Source organism: Uranotaenia lowii, chromosome 3, assembly GCF_029784155.1.
Source record: "Uranotaenia lowii strain MFRU-FL chromosome 3, ASM2978415v1, whole genome shotgun sequence".
Taxonomy (NCBI): domain Eukaryota; kingdom Metazoa; phylum Arthropoda; class Insecta; order Diptera; family Culicidae; genus Uranotaenia; species Uranotaenia lowii.
In genome coordinates this window covers 13,040,484-13,059,804 of record NC_073693.1, presented here as the reverse complement: position 1 = coordinate 13,059,804, position 19,321 = coordinate 13,040,484, and the positions used below count along the sequence as shown (strand labels likewise).

The window sequence follows — 19,321 nt, the reverse complement described above, 5'->3', positions numbered from 1 at the left end:
ATCCGTGGCGGAATCGGCAAACGCGTTACTGATGGGGATTTTGACAAATGGAACCGCAACCAATGACGTGCTGAACTGGACGTCGTCTTCCCTTTCCCCGTATTTAGAATCCAACATGACAACCGTGCTTGGAAGCAACGAAACGAGTTCTTAAACCTTTATGTAGAGCTACACAACTTGGGTACAGAGAGATTTTTTGTCGAAAACACTAAAATAGAGATTTCATCTTCCGACTCGGTCAGTTATGCTGACGAAAAATTATTTCATGAAGAAACAAAACAATAAAGTTTACAGGGAAGTATTTCAACATACTAGAGATAGATACCACCTACATACTAACGTTAACATAAAAATATTCTAAGCAGGTACTTGTTTAATCTATATAATGGAATTTAAATATTTTCATTTAGTATACAGAAAATATCTTGTTTTTAGATCAATCATCTGATGTGATCTAATCTTACGATATATTTATTACATTAAGTCCAACAAATGTTCCGTTCCAGTGTACGGAAAATTTTCACTTCAACATATTTTTGCAATTTTCCTGACTTATTTGTAGATTTTCAATACAAGTCAGTAATTTTTTAACTTTGTTTTTACTTGATCTTGACGCCTATATAATCCTAAATCGAATTATCATTGATCTTAAAAAATAACTTTTTTCTACAATTTTGTAAAACAAATAAGATTTAACCATTCCTCCGGAAGAATGTATAGGCTATTTAAGCTGCATTTTTGATTAAAAAAGTACCTGTTAAAATATCGAAGAATGTTTTTTACTCACTTCACGCCATCTAGTGTATGTATGTAAATAATATTAAATCTTTAATGTAAATATAATAAAAGTTTAATAAAAAAAGCAACTGGCAATAAATTTGAAAATAGCTCATCCTAAAATATCTCTCGACTCACAATCGTTTCTGAATTGCTTTGGTAGACTGTCATAAACCACCCCACATTCAAATTTCAAACTTCCTTCTAATTCGTATGAAACTACCAATCAAGTTTAAAAAGAAAATCGGTATCGATTTTTGAATACGGCGAATGCGCCAAGACCTTTGTTTTGAGAAAAACGCATTCCAAGTTTCAGAAAATAAAATCAATTTCCTATTTAGCTGCGTACAATCATTTTCCTAAATAAGCCGCTTAAATACTTTCAAATTGATTTAATTTTATCACCCGATCGATAAATATAGCTTTTACGTACTAATTACTTCAAAAAATTAATAAATATAACTGTGGGTCCTTTTACCACAGACTGGTGCTCTCATTTTGTTCATTCGCCAAATTGGAGCGCCCTTTTGAATTGCAGAATGGCTATTCGCCTTTTGGATCATTCATTAAAGAAGCAATATTCAAGCAAATTTCGGCTTGAAAGCGGGTCCAAATGATCACATTAACACATTAGCACATTCAACGATCTTATAAATACTGATTTGTGCATCTCCTCGTCCTGGAAAACAAATTTCAAAAACTTCAATGCCCTTTTTCTATCTCGAAATAACTATTGGCCTTTTTGTTCGCGACCAAATTTTGAGGGGAAATGGGCGAATGAACTGTGGGATTACACACTAATAAAAAAAGCTATTCGCCTTATTTAAAAAGTTAAATTTAACTTCACTAAAATAAGAAAAATTTAAAGGAGATAATATTTTCGGATGTAAAATAAAGAGTTTAACGCATTTATGTGATTATCTGGATTTGTTTACAGTTGGCGCATTCGCCGTATTCAAAATTCGATACCGAAATGATATTAAAGATGGGGATTTTAAACTGAGTTCGCAGGCGTTTAGTGTTCAGTTCGCTCAGGAAAATAAGATAGGTTTGATAAAACTTGTATTTATAACTCTGTTAAAAAAACTAATGTAAATTTATGATTTCCTGAAAACACATTTTCAATTTATAATAAAGTTGATGCAGATTCTCTGTACGAGGATTGATCGGTTTAAGTAAGAAATTCTTAGTTTACTGATTTGGCATTACAATTAAATCTGCTTCTACATCTTTTGAAATATTTGGATTTTTTTATGTATTATCATTCGAGAAGAAATTGTTCACTGATCCTAGCATGACAAATGTCGGCGCTTCAACAGAACAACTGGCTAACAAAGTTACGATCTATGTTTTCATTTCATTTAGCAATTTTTAAGTTTACTTCACTACGAACTGGAAATCTGAATTATGAATCAATTTGTATATTAATTTAAATTCTGAAGCTGAATTTTGAACTTTGAATCGATATCTCAATTCCCTATCTGGATCTGAACTCTGAATCTGAATCTTAATTTCTAATCTGAATTCTGAATCAGAAACTCTGAATACGAGCTCCGATTTCTGGATCTGAATTCTGAAACATTAATTCTGAAGCATCGGAGGAAATGTATATTCAAGAAAAAATATCAGATTTGAAAATTTAAGGGGGATGGAAAGTAAGGAGAAATTCTGTACAGGTATTGAAAAGATTGTTCCGGTCTAAAGTGTCAATATGACACAATGGGAAGTTTAATGGCATGTAAATTCATTAAAAAAAATCTTCTGAGACCTCCAATGAATTACTAACAATTTTAATTTTACATAGTTCCTTTTTTATGGACGCTCCTTGGAAGTCCAGACAAAAAACTTTTTTTTCGGAATCTAGAGTGTCCATTTGACATCTCTCGCTGAAAATCGCTTAGATATATGTCTCTTGTTTCTCAACCGATTTTTATCGAATTGATAGTTTTGGAAACCTCGTAAGGTAGCTCGAATATAATTCTCAGACAATATTCAGCTACAATAATTCATTTTTACGTTATTGAAAAATTGAAAAAAAAAATTAAAAACATGAATCGAAAACAGATCCGTTACTAAATGCTCAAAAAAAATTACACTTCAATCAAACAATCGTCCAAATTGTTTCAGTCACAAATAGGGCCATTTAACGAAAAATCTTTTTCTTGCCAAACAATTAATGAACTAACATTAATAAGACAAATTCAACTTGGTAGACGATAGAAATAAGGCTGTTAGAAATCCAAACTACAACATTTTTAACACATGTGTTCCAAGTAAAGGGTGATACGGTCAAAATTTGGTCAATATCTACTTGACGTATTTCTTTCAATTTTGCATTTAAAAAACCTGAACACCCCTCATTTTGAAGGTGTGTGTGTGTCTAGAATGTTGCTCCTATTTCGATTTTGGAATTCACTCTTCAGTTGTCCAAATGCCGTCCAAGGAAGGAGAGCAGCGTATCAAAATTTTGCTCGCGCATCGCGAAAATCCGAGCTACTCGCACGCAAAGCTGGCAAAATTAAAGTGTTTGGGGAACGTTTGTCGACAGCCAGGAAGTCTGGATCAGGGGTGAATCGAAAATCGGAAGCCGCTGAGACGACAAAGAGAGTTGCCGGTAGTTTCAAGCTAAACCCTAACCTCGCTTTCGAGATGCCGCAAATAAGCTGGGTGTATCGTCTAAAACCGTGCATAGAGCCAAAAAACAAGCCGGACTATCGACTCACAAGAAGATAGTGACTCCAAATCGCGATGATAAACAAATTACGACGGCCAAAGCGCGATCCCGGAGGCTGTACACGACGATACTGACAAAGTTTGACTGCGTGGTAATGGACGACGAAACCTACGTCAAAGCCGACTACAAGCAGCTTCCGGGACAGGAGTTTTATACTGCAAAAGGAAGGGGAAAGGTAGCAGATATTTTCAAGCACATGAAACTGTCAAAGTTCGCGAAGAAATATCTGGTTTGGCAAGCCATCTGTAAATTTTGATCTTTGTTGTGGTTAGTCGTTTGACATTCATCCCTCTTGCGTAGATAATCGAGATAATCATTCCACATTGTTCGACCAACACATCCAAACATCACCTGGCGCTGCCGAGTGGCGAATTTTTTTTTTTCAACAGGAAGGAGTGAATAGAAAAGATTGCATTTGCTTGAGTCTGTAAGTTCTGCTGCGTGAAAGAGATAGGCGATGTCGTAAACTGTCGAGTATGGTGGTCGTTTGACCATCAAATTATCCCTCTCGTGTACCAAGACACGAAATTTCGTTCGACAATCACACAAAGAAGAATGAATGTCGTTTCGTTTGATGGTAGTCGACTGTTCGGCAAGTTTTCGGTCGCATTCGTTTGATGGCACGAACAATGAAACTGATAAAAGCAGGCTGTGCGACTGTCAGAGAAAATGTCGATGGTTTACAAGTCTGCTTGGGCTTGAAAAGCAGCTTCCGGGACTGTCAACCAAGAAATTTTACGTGAAAGAATGTTTGAATAAACGTCTGCTGCCTTTCCTGAAGAAACACGGTTGTTCCGTACTGCTTTGGCCGGATTTGGCATCTTGCCATTACGGTAAAAAGGCCATGGAGTGGTACGCCGCCAACAATGTGCAGGTGATTCCCAAGGACAAGAACCCTCCCAACACGCCAGAGCTTCGCCCAATTGAGAAATACTGGGCTATTGTCACGCGGATCCTAAAGAAGACAAAAGAAACTGCTAAGGATGAACAGCAGTTCAAGGCAAACTGGCTTTCTGCGGCGAAGAAGGTGGACAAGGTGGCTGTACAAAATCTGATGGCAGGAGTTAAGCGTGAGGCCCGGCAATTCGGATTTGGAAAAAAACGGAAGCCTAACTGAATATTTTTCCTGAATTTTATACTAATTAAACTTGAAAAAAAAATTTAATTTGATTTTTTAAACAAACAATTTTACCGATTCACACGCGTTTTCCCTTGACCAAATTTTGACCTTCACCCTTTATACAAAGAGGGAAATTTTCTCAGTATTTGAAATTTCCATGATTTATAACTTTTCCTGAACAACTATAGATATATGTATTAGTTTTTTAGGTATATGTAGGTATCAGTTTATCTGTAAAAATAAGGATTGTATCTCGTTTTTTTTTCGTGGAATGTTCCGTTTTTTATAGTAAGCATATCTAGTCTCTTTACTTCAAATAAGTATGGAGTTATTTTTAGAAACATGTTATGGTTCTGTAATACAGGTACACTTGACTAGGTATGATAAAATTAGGAACACATTATTTCCTCGTCGGCTTTCTGTTTTCAAAGGGTGTGCTTTAAAGAAAATTTCTAAGAATTTCTAACACATTAGACAAAAGAAATTTTCATAACTTTGATGTGATTTATTCTGAATGTGTACTTATCTGAAAATATCCGCTACGAATGATCCGATCAAAGAAACGAGTTCGCTCGCCGATGATTGCAAGCTTCCAAGAGCACGAGTGGGTGATGGCAAAAACCCAATCAAAAAAGAGTACATTGAGTACACGATTTGTTTTATAAGCTCATAGATACGACCTACACAGTCACATAACATGTTTCTCAGCTCCACGTCCTGATAAGTATCCGCTACGAATGATCCGATCGAAGAAACGCGTTCGCTCGCCGATGATTGCAATCTTTCAAGAGCACGAGTGGGTGATGGCAAAAACCCAATCAAAAAAGAGTACATTGAGTACACGATTTGTTTTATGAACTCATGGATACGACCTACACAGTCACATAACATGTTTCTCAGCTCCACGTCCTGATAAGTATCCGCTACGAATGATCGTATCGAAGAAACGAGTCCGCTCGCCGATGATTGCAAGCTTTCAAGAGCACGAGTGGCTGATGGCAAAAACCCAATCAAAAAAGAGTACATTGAGTACACGATTTGTTTTATGAACTCATGGATACGACTTACACAGTCACATAACATGTTTCTCAGCTCCACGTCCTGATAAGTATCCGCTACGAATGATCCGATCGAAGGATCGAGTTCGCTCGCCGATGATTGCAAGCTTTCAAGAGCAGGAGTGGCTGATGGAGTGGCTGATGGCAAAAGACCTACACAGTCACATTCACATGACTTGTTTCTCAGCTCCACGTCCTGATAAGTAGAAATGATGAACCTTTGTCCTGAAAGATACACGGACTGACATTTTAAATACACACTTTTTCGGTTGTACCAAAGCAAGCCGGCCACGCTCAGGTAAAGTATTGTGCGAAATGGAAATGTGGAAAAGGAAAATCCTTTTCCGCGGGCGTTATTTGTTTCAACTCCACGCCCGCCGGATGCTTTAACGGGCGATATAGATTGGCAGATATCATCAGCAGCGCGTTGCTCTCGCTTGGAAAGTTGAATACCCATCGTTTATATCGTTTTTGTTGCTGTTGTTCTCACAGGCTGACTCACTTCGAAGCCGGGCTGAATCACTTTTTTTCCGGGCGATGTTGCGTTGGTTGAGCTCTAGCTTTGTATAGACATTTTTATGTTTAACCAAGTTTGAAGATAACGTGAAAAAAATGAATCCAATTACCTACCATAAAACTCGACCAGACTGTATGTTGTTCCCTTTCTTCAAAGCGGCTAGTTTCGTGTTGTTTTTGTATAGTGGCTTGCACACGCTATTTTTTTTAACTCAAAATTTAGTTGTTTTGGCTCAAAACCGCACTTCAGTGGCAGCCCTCAACTTTGAGTACGGCTGGGCAAGCGTGAAATTAAGTTCTGCCTGGCTTACTCAAAACTAAGTTCGGCAGCCGAACTCGAATTCATCCTTTTTCTTCAAGGGAGGGTAGTTTATTTTCAGGGAATTAAAGGATGATTTAAATTTGTTGTACCCGGATGTTGCTGTTCCGGTACATTGCATTGTAATTACAGAGCGGTGGAAAATTATGACACCCCCGGTCAAAGAAAACTTCCGGATGTTACTTCCCACGGGAAGTAAACAACATCCGGAAGTTTCCGGACATTCCAAGCCGCTCAGCATATGATGACAATGACGGACAGAATTTTACGCTGACACGGTGAACATGCATTTCATTATAAAGTTCCTTCATAGTCTTCCGGTAATTGTTCCGGAGCGACAAAATTTTGCGACGTATTCGTTGGTTGCTGTTCCGGTTCGAACTGAACTCGCTAAGTGTTTTCAGTCCAACAAAGAGAGTTTAATTTTTAGTTCATAAGGTCGAACTCAGCTTTGATCCCTCGCCGAAGGAAAAAAAGGGATCAATTTTGAGTTCGCAGTTCGAACTCCGTTTTGATCCATCGCAAGGAGGAAAAAGGGTACTTAACTTTAAGTTCATAGAATCGAACTATTAGTGTATTTGTTTATGTCGAGTGTTGCACTAGTGTTGCACTGGTGCACCACTAGGTGCTGTCAAACTGTTTGTTTATTCGGACGGTGTTGCACTGGTTTTGACCTGTCGGAGTTATGCTTACGGACGGTGGCCCACCGAGAATTTTGCCAGTGTTGCGAGAGAGCGTGTGAGTGAGGGAGGTAGCAATACACTGGCGACGATTTGTGTTTGTTTTTATCGGGTACGGTGGAACACTCCACGAGTGGAGAAAACAAATACAGTATATGTTTTGAACCTCGGTCATACTTAATTTTGAGTTGAAAAAAATAGAGCGTGTAACACACTCATTCGCGCACCGGTTTAGTGTAGTGAACCTGTATATAATACTGTATTTGTTTTCTCCACTCGTGGAGTGTTCCACCGTACCCGATAAAAACAAACACAAATCGTCGCCAGTGTATTGCTACCTCCCTCACTCACACGCTCTCTCGCAACACTGGCAAAATTCTCGGTGGGCCACCGTCCGTAAGCATAACTCCGACAGGTCAAAACCAGTGCAACACCGTCCGAATAAACAAACAGTTTGACAGCACCTAGTGGTGCACCAGTGCAACACTCGACATAAACAAATACACTATAAGAGAAGAAACATCTGAAACAAAAAATTCCAATCGAACAAAAGAACTGTCAAAATCGATTCCAATCGATCCGAGCAGAGCTTTTACCTTTCTTATTGAAAACTCAACCGAGGAAGCTATTGTGATTGTTGTTATAGTTTAATCAGATAATTTTCAAGCTGGTCATATGAACTTATGATTAGGTGCAATTTTTTTTCAATGCTTTGGTGAATCGAATTCCTATTTAAAAAACTAACTGATTATTAACGAAATTCAAGTCATTCATACCGTTTATCGCGATCCTTCGGGCATCGAGTTCAATGTTGTTTTGTTGGATTGAAGGAGCGTTCACTTTAGAGCTTGAACATTGAGCCAGAAAACAGTGCTGAGGATTTTTTTTGTACAAGATTTCGACGATGTTGCCACATATTTTATTTTAAGAGGGATCAGATGTCGCTTCTCTTATATGAAGGTTCACTATTGTGTCGCCAGTCCAGCGCTGTAAAATCAGTTGAGCGACAATGGATTTTTCTCAGAGTAGGGGAGATGAGGGCATAACGAGCACCCGAGGCATAATGAGAAGTCAATTTTTCTACATAAGTACGTATTTTCTTAAAAAAATTTTCATGAGGACTTGTTTCGTACTACCTATAGTATTGATTTTTCACCAAAAAAGAAATATCCTTTTCATATTTAAGGAAATATTAAATAATAACCAGCTAGGTTCTCAAGTGACGAAAGTATTATAATTTTTGAGCACCACCAAATAAGCTTTTAGGACCTTTAAATCATCTTGATCTGAAATGTACGCATTGCAACATGATCTACACATTGTTTCTAAATTTTCAGCATCATAAAATTTTTGATTTTTCACTTTAATCAATTGTAAAACGCGTTTTTACTTTAATTTGTTCACTAGAGGCGAACAGAGCACTTTCAATGAAGGCATATTGAGCATTTTCTGCCGGAGAATCTAGCAGCGAATTCAACTCGATGAAGTCAACTGAATAATAGAGCTACAGCTTAACTTGTGTCGTCTTACGATTTGGCCTATTGGTTAGATGTCGGAGAGGTAATCAGTAGACTCGGGTTCGATTCCTGTTCGAGGGGATTTTTTTTTGCACATACCATTCATGATTGATTTTTTTTATTGTTACATTACACGGCTAATAGCATCAAAGCATCATCCGTCAAACAAAACACCAGAAACATAATGTATGAACATGTGTTAATTCTTTGAATTCTACAAACAGACCTAGATTATTTTGTTTTTGCTTTGTTTGATGAATCTACGCCTCGCCGTTTAGTGCAATCATGATCATAAATGATAAATGAAGAAAAAAAAATCACCTCCACCAGGAATCGAACTCGAGCCTACTGATTATCTCTCCGACATCTAACCAATAGGCCAAATCGTCAGACGATACAAGTTGAGCTGTAGCTCTATTACTCAATTGACTTCATCGAGTCGGATTCGCTGCTAGATTCCCGGCAGAAAATGCTCATTATGCCTTCATTAATGGTGCTCATACTGCCTCGGGGGGTTTCTCATTATGCCTCCACAGTGACTGGTTTTCAGCTTTCAGCAAATTTTTTTAAAATGCATCTTTAAACGTTTTTATCTACTTTTTCAAGTTTCATCCAATTAGACAATAGACTATTTGAGTGTCGGAACACGAAACAATGATGTAATTCACATATTACAGCTGTTCTCTATGGTTAAATAAGCATTTTCCTTAAGGTGCCCATTATGCCCTCATCTCCCCTAGGTAAGTTAAACCTAACGTCGGAAGTAGTGCGCTGGAATCGTACGGTGACCCGCCATCCAGCGCACTACTTCCGACGTTAGGTTTAACTTACCTACTCCGAGAAAAATCCATTGTCGCTCAACTGATTTTACAGTTTTTCCCTGTAACGACAATAGTTTAGTGGACAGCGCGGGAGAGTCTGAATCGTTACACTGAGAAAAAAAAGTAAACAAAGAAAAGGTTTAAGTAAAATTTATTCCAAATGTCAGTTAATAAATAAAATTTAAATCAAATGCCACCGAAGATTTCCGCCCAAATTCAACGAAATCGAAGTACCTACACTGAAGTGCTTATAAGATAATATAAGAGCATATTTGAGGACAATTTTCTTCCTATAAGTTGGAAAATTTGTATATAAATTGTGTGTCTTAATGACCTATGTATTTCGCATTTTTTACACAACTGTGAAGAGCTGCATACTATTTTAATCAACTGTTAAGCCTAGTCCACTTGTCGGGAGACTTCAGACATGCATCTCTTCGTCTATAGTTAAAAATGAAAACATAAACAAAGTCCCAGCAACCGAAATCGCAGTAAAGTTGCCGAGTGTGGACTAGGCTTTATAGACCAACATGCAAATCTATATCGGCAAACAATTCAAGTTTACAGTTCCGTTTTATTGCGTGACTCCTGAACCGGCATGCCATCGTGGAAGTCAATTCGATTCCAAAAATCTTCGTCACTCAACTGGGCGCGGAGGCGCACCCAACTCTCGGGATAGCTCAGTTCGAGAAATCTCAGCCGGTCATCGGTAGGTTCCATTCGAGGCAAAGCGTGCGGTCCAAAGTGAGGCGGCCGGTCTCGAGAAAATCCCTCATAAAGTTGCACGAATCGATCGGACATCAGTCGTTCTTCTTCGCTGTAAGGGTGATTGCCATCCCGCATGTCGGTCTTAAAGATCAGCAAAATGTCCTCACCGTGAGCGACCCCGTAGTCGGTGCTAGTGTAGCTCATGTGTTCACCGAGCCCGTATTGGGTTTTGTAGACGTCGTAGTAGAAGTATACGGGGATGTGGTTCTTGAGCAGTTTGGCTGACGTCGTGATACCGGCAAAGTACAGCCGATTTGAGATAATCTGAAATGAGGAAATAAATTAAAGCTCCGATTCATTCGGTTATAATGAATATCGCCTGAGTCATAAGTAGCGAGAATATTATATTTAAAAAAAAATCTTTCGTTTGAGTGTATTGTTTTAGAAATATTAAAAATTACAAAAATGTCCAAAATGAAGCATTACGAAATTACAAAATTAACCAGAACGCCAAAAAGGACAAAAATGACAAAAATGTCAAAAGTGACTAAAATGACAAAATTTTCTAAAATGCCAAAAATTACAAAATTGACAAAAATGACAAAAAAAACAAAATGGCAAAAATGGTGAAGATGACATCAATGACAAAAATGATGAACGACAAAAATGGCAAAAACGACAAAAAATTCAAAAATGACATAAATAACAAAAATCACAAGAATGCCAAAAATGACCGAGAAAAAATAAAGCCAAAAATTACAAAAATGACGAAAGTGCCAAAAAGAACAAAAATGGCAAAAGCAACAAAAGTGACAAGAATTAAAAAAATGACAAAAACGACAACAATGACAAAAAAAAAATAAAATGATAAAAATAACAAAAAAAAACAAAAATGACTAAAATGACTAAAAAGACTAAAAAGACTAAAAAGATTAAAAAGACTAAAAAGACTAAAAAGACTAAAATGACTAAAAAGACTAAAAAGACTAAAAAGACTAAAAAGACTAAAAAGACTAAAAAGACTAAAAAGACTAAAAAGACTAAAAAGACTAAAAAGACTAAAAAGACTAAAAAGACTTAAAAGACTAAAAGACTAAAAAAACAAAATGGCAAAAATGGTGAAGATGACATCAATGACAAAAATGATGAACGACAAAAATGGCAAAAACGACAAAAAATTCAAAAATGACATAAATAACAAAAATCACAAGAATGCCAAAAATGACCGAGAAAAAATAAAGCCAAAAATTACAAAAATGACGAAAGTGCCAAAAAGAACAAAAATGGCAAAAGCAACAAAAGTGACAAGAATTAAAAAAATGACAAAAACGACAACAATGACAAAAAAAAATAAAATGATAAAAATAACAAAAAAACCAAAAATGACTAAAATGACTAAAAAGACTAAAAAGACTAAAAAGACTAAAAAGACTAAAAAGACTAAAAAGACTAAAAAGACTAAAAAGACTAAAAAGACTAAAAAGACTAAAAAGACTAAAAAGACGAAAAAGACTAAAATGACTAAAAAGACTAAAAAGACTAAAAAGACTAAAAAGACTAAAAAGACTAAAAAGACTAAAAAGACTAAAAAGACTAAAAAGACTAAAAAGACTTAAAAGACTAAAATGACTAAAAAGAATAAAAAGGCTAAAAAGACTAAAAGGACTAAAAAGACTAAAAATACTAAAAAGACTAAAAAGACTAAAAAGACTAAAAAGACTAAAAAGACTCAAAAGACTAAAAAGACTAAAAAGACTAAAAAGACTAAAAAGACTAAAAAGACTAAAAAGACTAAAAAGACTAAAAAGACTAAAAAGACTAAAAAGACTAAAAAGACTAAAAAGACTAAAAAGACTAAAAAGACTAAAAAGACTAAAAAGACTAAAAAGACTAAAAAGACTAAAAAGACTAAAAAGACTAAAAAGACTAAAAAGACTAAAAAGACTAAAAAGACTAAAAAGACTAAAAAGACTAAAAAGACTAAAAAGACTAAAAAGACTAAAAAGACTAAAAAGACTAAAAAGACTAAAAAGACTAAAAAGACTAAAAAGACTAAAAAGACTAAAAAGACTAAAAAGACTAAAAAGACTAAAAAGACTAAAAAGACTAAAAAGACTAAAAAGACTAAAAAGACTAAAAAGACTAAAAAGACTAAAAAGACTAAAAAGACTAAAAAGACTAAAAAGACTAAAAAGACAAAAAAGACTAAAAAGACTAAAAAGACTAAAAAGACTAAAAAGACTAAAAAGACTAAAAAGACTAAAAAGACTAAAAAGACTAAAAAGACTAAAAAGACTAAAAAGACTAAAAAGACTAAAAAGACTAAAAAGACTAAAAAGACTAAAAAGACTAAAAAGACTAAAAAGACTAAAAAGACTAAAAAGACTAAAAAGACTAAAAAGACTAAAAAGACTAAAAAGACTAAAAAGACTAAAAAGACTAAAAAGACTAAAAAGACTAAAAAGACTAAAAAGACTAAAAAGACTAAAAAGACTAAAAAGACTGAAAAGACTAAAAAGACTAAAAAGACTAAAAAGACTAAAAAGACTAAAAAGACTAAAAAGACTAAAAAGACTAAAAAGACTTAAAAGACTAAATGGACTAAATGGACTAAAAAGACTAAAAAGACTAAAAAGACTAAAAAGACTAAAAAGACTGAAAAGACTAAAAGGACTGAAAAGACTGAAAAGACTGAAAAGACAAAAAAGACAAAAATAGACAAAAAAGACTAAAAAGACCAAAAAGACTAAAAAGATTAAAAAGACTAAAAAGATTAGAAAGACTAAAAAAACTAAAAAGACAAAACAGACTAAAAAGACTAAAAAGACCAAAAAGACTAAAAAGATTAAAAAGACTGAAAAGATTAAAAAGACTAAAAAGACTAAAAAGACTAAAAAGACTAAAAAGACTAAAAAGACTAAAAAGACTAAAAAGACTAAAAAGACTAAAAAGACTAAAAAGACTAAAAAGACTAAAAAGACTAAAAAGACTAAAAAGACTAAAAAGACTAAAAAGACTAAAAAGACTAAAAAGACTAAAAAGACTAAAAAGACTAAAAAGACTAAAAAGACTAAAAAGACTAAAAAGACTAAAAAGACTAAAAAGACTAAAAAGACTAAAAAGACTAAAAAGACTAAAAAGACTAAAAAGACTAAAAAGACTAAAAAGACTAAAAAGACTAAAAAGACTAAAAAGACTAAAAAGACTAAAAAGACTAAAAAGACTAAAAAGACTAAAAAGACTAAAAAGACTAAAAAGACTAAAAAGACTAAAAAGACTAAAAAGACTAAAAAGACTAAAAAGACTAAAAAGACTAAAAAGACTAAAAAGACTAAAAAGACTAAAAAGACAAAAAAGACAAAACAGACTAAAAAGACTAAAAAGACCAAAAAGACTAAAAAGATTAAAAAGACTAAAAAGATTAAAAAGACTAAAAAGACTAAAAAATGACAAAAATGACAAAAATGACAAAAATGACAAAAATGACAAAAATGACAAAAATGACAAAAATGACAAAAATGACAAAAATGACAAAAATGACGAAAATGACGAAAATGACGAAAATGACAAAAATGACAAAAATGACAAAAATGACAAAAATGACAAAAATGACAAAAATGACAAAAATGACAAAAATGACAAAAATGACAAAAATGACAAAAATGACAAAAAAGACAAAAATGACAAAAATGACAAAAATGACAAAATTGACAAAAATGACAAAAATGAAAAAAATGACCAAAATGACCAAAATGACAAAAATAACAAAAATAACAAAAATGACAAAAATGAAGAAAAAGACCAAAATGATAAAAATGATAAAAATGACAAAAATCACAAAAATGACAAAAATGACAAAAATCACAAAAATGATAAAAATAACAAAAATGACAAAAATGACAAAAATGGCAAAAATGACAAAAATGACAAAAAAGACAAAAAAAGACAAAAATGACAAAAATGACAAAAAATGACAAAAATGACAAAAATGACAAAAATGACAAAAATGACAAAAATGACAAAAATGACAAAAATGACAAAAATGACAAAAATGACAAAAATGACAAAAATGACAAAAATGACAAAAATGACAAAAATGACAAAAATGACAAAAATGACAAAAATGACAAAAATGACAAAAATGACAAAAATGACAAAAATGACAAAAATGACAAAAATGACAAAAATGACAAAAATGACAAAAATGACAAAAATGACAAAAAATGACAAAAATGACAAAAATGACAAAAATGACAAAAATGACAAAAATGACAAAAATGACAAAAATGACAAAAATGACAAAAATGACAAAAATGACAAAAATGACAAAAATGACAAAAATGACAAAAATGACAAAAATGACAAAAATGACAAAAATGACAAAAATGACAAAAATGACAAAAATGACAAAAATGACAAAAATGACAAAAATGACAAAAATGACAAAAATGACAAAAATGACAAAAATGACAAAAATGACAAAAATGACAAAAATGACAAAAATGACAAAAATGACAAAAATGACAAAAATGACAAAAATGACAAAAATGACAAAAATGACAAAAATGACAAAAATGACAAAAATGACAAAAATGACAAAAATGACAAAAATGACAAAAATGACAAAAATGACAAAAATGACAAAAATGACAAAAATGACAAAAATGACAAAAATGACAAAAATGACAAAAATGACAAAAATGACAAAAATGACAAAAATGACAAAAATGACAAAAATGACAAAAATAACAAAAATAACAAAAATAACAAAAATAACAAAAATGACAAAAATGACAAAAATGACAAAAATGACAAAAATGACAAAAATGACAAAAATGACATAAATGACAAAAATGACAAAAATGACAAAAAGGACAAAAATGACAAAAATGACAAAAATGACAAAAATGACAAAAATGACAAAAATGACAAAAATGACAAAAATGACAAAAATGACAAAAATGACAGAAATGACAGAAATGACAAAAATGACAAAAATGACAAAAATGACAAAAATGACAAAAATGACAAAAATGACAAAAATGACAAAATGACAAAAATGACGAAAATGTTAAAAAATGACAAAAATGACAAAAATGACACAAATGAAAAAAAAAATGACACAAATGACAAAAATGACAAAAATGACAAAAACGATAAAAATTACGAAATTGACAAACATTACAAAAAATACAAAACTGACAAAAATGATCAAAATGGACAAAAACGACAAAAACGACACAAATGATAAAAATGGCAGAAATGAAAAATGACAAAATCGACAAAAGTGCAAAAATTGCAAAAACGACAAAATCGAAAAAAAATGATCAAAATGACAAAATGTAAAAAAAATCACAAAATCGACAAAAATAAAAGAAAAAAATACAAAAATACTGAATTTGCAAAAATAACATAAACGGGAAAAGCGACCAAAGTTATACAAAAATGACAAAAATGATATAAATGACAAAAACGACAAAAATTATAAAAATGACAAAAATATTAAAAATAACAAAAAGAATAAAATTGACGAATATAGCAAAAATGAAAAAAAATATAAAAATGAAAAGAGTGACAAAAATTGCCAAAATGATGACAAAAATGACAAAATTTGAAAAAATGAAAGAGATGACAAAAATATCATTTAATTACAAAAATTACTAAAATGAAGAATGTCAAAAATGAAAATAGTCTAAAATGACAAAAATTATTTAATTTACAGAAATGACCAAATTCTCAAAAATGACAAAAATACCGTAAATAATGTATGTATGTATGTATGTATGTATGAGAACCCACCAGTGGCTGATAGGTCTTTCGACCCGAGTCGGTACGGGAAGTCTCGACCGCACGTTCAAATATTGTCCATGCTTAACTCACCAACAATATTTGCAGCACAACCAAGGGGTCCGTTACCACTGGTTTGGGATAGGTTTGAATGACAAAAATACCGTAAATAACAAAATAAAATCAAAAAATCACGAAAGACAAAGATTTCTTTAAAGACAAAAATAACAACAATGGCAAAAATTTCATAAATGACCTAACTGAAACAAGACAAAAATGTCACAAATGACAAAAAAAGACAAATTAAAAAAAAAGCTTAAATAACAAAAAAAAAAAAAAAAATCGAAAATAAAATATGACAAGAACGATTTAAATATCAAACATGTTACAAACAAGTTAAATAATGAAAATAACAATAGACAAATTAACAAAAATTTTAAAAATTACTATTTCATTTTTGCGACTTCAAAACAAATGATTTGCAGTTTTTAAATTTTTAATTATTCGAGATATGTTAGGTTAGATTTTTTCTTGAATAAAAATTAACCAACTTATTTTGGTGTCTTCAGGTGAAAGATACAACACAAAATGGGGCTACATATAGTTTTTTTTATTGTGAAATATTTTTTGGTTGTAGATTTGTAAATGTGTACATTTTACATTTAAACACTTTTAAAGCCGGTTTTCGATTTTTCAAGTGGAAGTAACCTATTTTTTTTCTTATATTTTGTTAGAAAAGCTGATAAAATTTTAATGCGGTTTGATATGCTATTCTACTATTTCCGTTAAAATATGATAAAGCAATGTGCACTTGAAAGATTGTTTATTTTTATTCACGAAAAAAATCTAACCTGAAATATCTCGGAAAATTGAAAAATTGAAAATTATCATACGTTTTAAAATCGTAAAAATGAATCAAATTTGAAATTTTGGGAAAAATCTCAACACCCACGGCGCAATTTGTCAGATAATAAAAAAAAAATTCTAATTGTCAATGGTATAAATAATAATTACCCAAGTAAATAAAATACAAAAATTATCAAAAATATAAAAGGTTTTTAAAAGTTGACAAACATGACATGAATGTCAAAAAATACAAAAATTTAAGATATGAACTTTACTGTTGGGCTCATCCTAAGATCGATTGGAGTTTACTTTGTTTCCTTTTTTCTCAGAGATTTAATTGGAGTTTACGAGTAAAACTTACTAATGGGAGAACAAATCCACGAGACTTCAATATATTCCCGCTACATATGACTCACTCTTTATGATTAAAGTTACCTTAACAAAATCGCGAAAATTATCTTCAGTCAGCGGTTGATCTTTCAGGTAGCGCTTCCGAATCGTTTCGCTTATCTGATTTCTACCTTTGACGTCGGCATCCAGTGATGTTTGATAGTCCAAGATCGCAGGGAGCAGTGCGTTCCAATTCTTGTCGATGTCCTCCAGGTATTCCTTTTTTCTTATGAAAGCCCCTGCTGGATAGAGACCCTCGGCATCGGTAGCAGACAAAATCAACGGAGCCTTCTTGACCTTACCGGCTCGCATCAAATTGTAGGGATGGTCAATCAAAAACGGTTTCGGATTGTTATCTGACTGTACTTCCACAACTGCTCCAAAAGGAGAAAAGGGATTGAACATGAATCCAAAAAACTGTTTGACTGTCCCAACAATGTCTTGGGCTGGTGCAGCTCTCAGACATGCTAGCATTTCTTTGCTGGCACTCGTTTGACAACCAACGCTGGAGGCAACTTTTTTGGCTTTTGCGGTCGAATTTTCCACCAACACCCAGGGATTTAGGGCTGATCCGCTGTGGCCGATAGCGTTTTTGAACAGATCCCGAGACATCGGTGATAGGTAGTGCATTTCGACGCTGGCCGATCCGGCCGAAAATCCCACCAAAGTTATTTGTTCTGGATGGCCTCCAAAGCTGGCGATATTACGTCGAACCCATTCGAGTGCCGTCACCTGATCTTTGAGACCGAAGTTTCCCGGGATCACGTCATCTTCCGTGCTCATGAATCCCATCGGACCCAACCGATAGTTGATGGTCACTACAATCACCGGTTGTTTCATCAAATGATCCGGTCTATAGTAATCTCCTGATCCGAACATGAAAGCCCCACCGTGAATGTAGAAAAATGTCGGCATCGACACATTCGGACTCAAGTTGGGCGTGTAGACATTCAAAAACAGACAATCCTCCTCGCCCACCACCTTGAAGTCATCCTCCAGGAAATGGTTCCACTGGATGCACCAGGATCCTGGCTTCAACGCATCTCGCGGTTCCTTCCATCGTTCATCATTCAACACCGATGGGGCCAATCTCAAATCGCCCAAGGGCGCCCTCGCGTAAGGAATGCCCTCAAAGGCGTAATAATAACCGTCACGTTGTTCTCCTCTCAGAGGTCCATTTTCAACATTGACCAGCACAGCTTCCGAGTCGCAAGAATTAATCCACAAACCGACAACCGCGAGACCAAAAATCCTCAGCATCGTTCTCCGATTTCAGACCATCGAAAACTGATTGCATCTATTTAATGTCGAACACGTTGAGGTTTGCCCATTGCCATATTTGTTTCGGTGTTTGCCTACAACCGATGATTATAAACCGTCAGCCTTCCTAATCATGTTCATCTCAGTTTAGCGCCGAACGTCGGGAAGCTGTGAGTGAAAATAAGCATATTGGCTTATCACAACACCGCGATTTGGCTCCCACAAGCCGTCCCGCATTATCAGTTCAGAATAAAATGTTAATTTTCGGAATTGAGAACTGTTGCTGTACGTACAACTGTTTGATGAAACGTTTGAGGGTTGCCATAAAAGAAAAACCAATGGAATCGTTAACAGTAGTCTCGGTTGAGTTATTTTCATGCTGTATAAAATCATCATAAAATTGTTAACTTCTTTCTAAGGTTCTTTATGAGCGTTTTCCAGAATCTTTTTAAATGAGAAAAGCAGCTATTAGTTCAGTGAAATAATAACATTTTAATTCGAATAACACAACACAACAGGTTTGAAGTCGTTACTTTGAGTATTATAAAAGTTAGGGCAGATCAAAGTTGAAAAATATTTTTCGAAACTCTTAATTAATTTCCATACGATTTTTCCAATTTCTTCAAAACCTTGTCAATTGGGTGCAGGAAAGTGTTTCTGATTGAGTGAGATTAAAAAGTTTGTTAAAATTTGAAGAAATAACAACGATTTACCAAAAAACTACTTTTTTCGAAAAAAAATAAATAAATTTGCTTTTTGCAAATTTTTTGCATAATTTGTTCGATATC

General features: G+C 33.7%; 2 protein-coding genes across 4 annotated transcripts in view; one reads left to right on the top strand and one right to left on the bottom strand.

Annotated features, from left to right (window-relative positions):
• The window catches only part of LOC129758639 (DNA polymerase theta), a 98,049-nt gene that overhangs the window by 16,190 nt on the left and 62,538 nt on the right, over positions 1 to 19,321 (top strand). The gene's annotated exons all lie outside the window — the stretch shown is intronic.
• Positions 9,709 to 18,894, bottom strand: LOC129758641 (venom carboxylesterase-6-like). The gene is made up of 2 exons (XM_055756189.1): positions 17,319 to 18,894; positions 9,709 to 10,574 (listed from the first exon to the last, which is right to left on the bottom strand). The coding sequence occupies exons 1-2, from the start codon at positions 18,531 to 18,533 to the stop codon at positions 10,104 to 10,106; spliced, it is 1,686 nt and encodes a 561-aa protein (XP_055612164.1). The 5' UTR covers positions 18,534 to 18,894; the 3' UTR covers positions 9,709 to 10,103.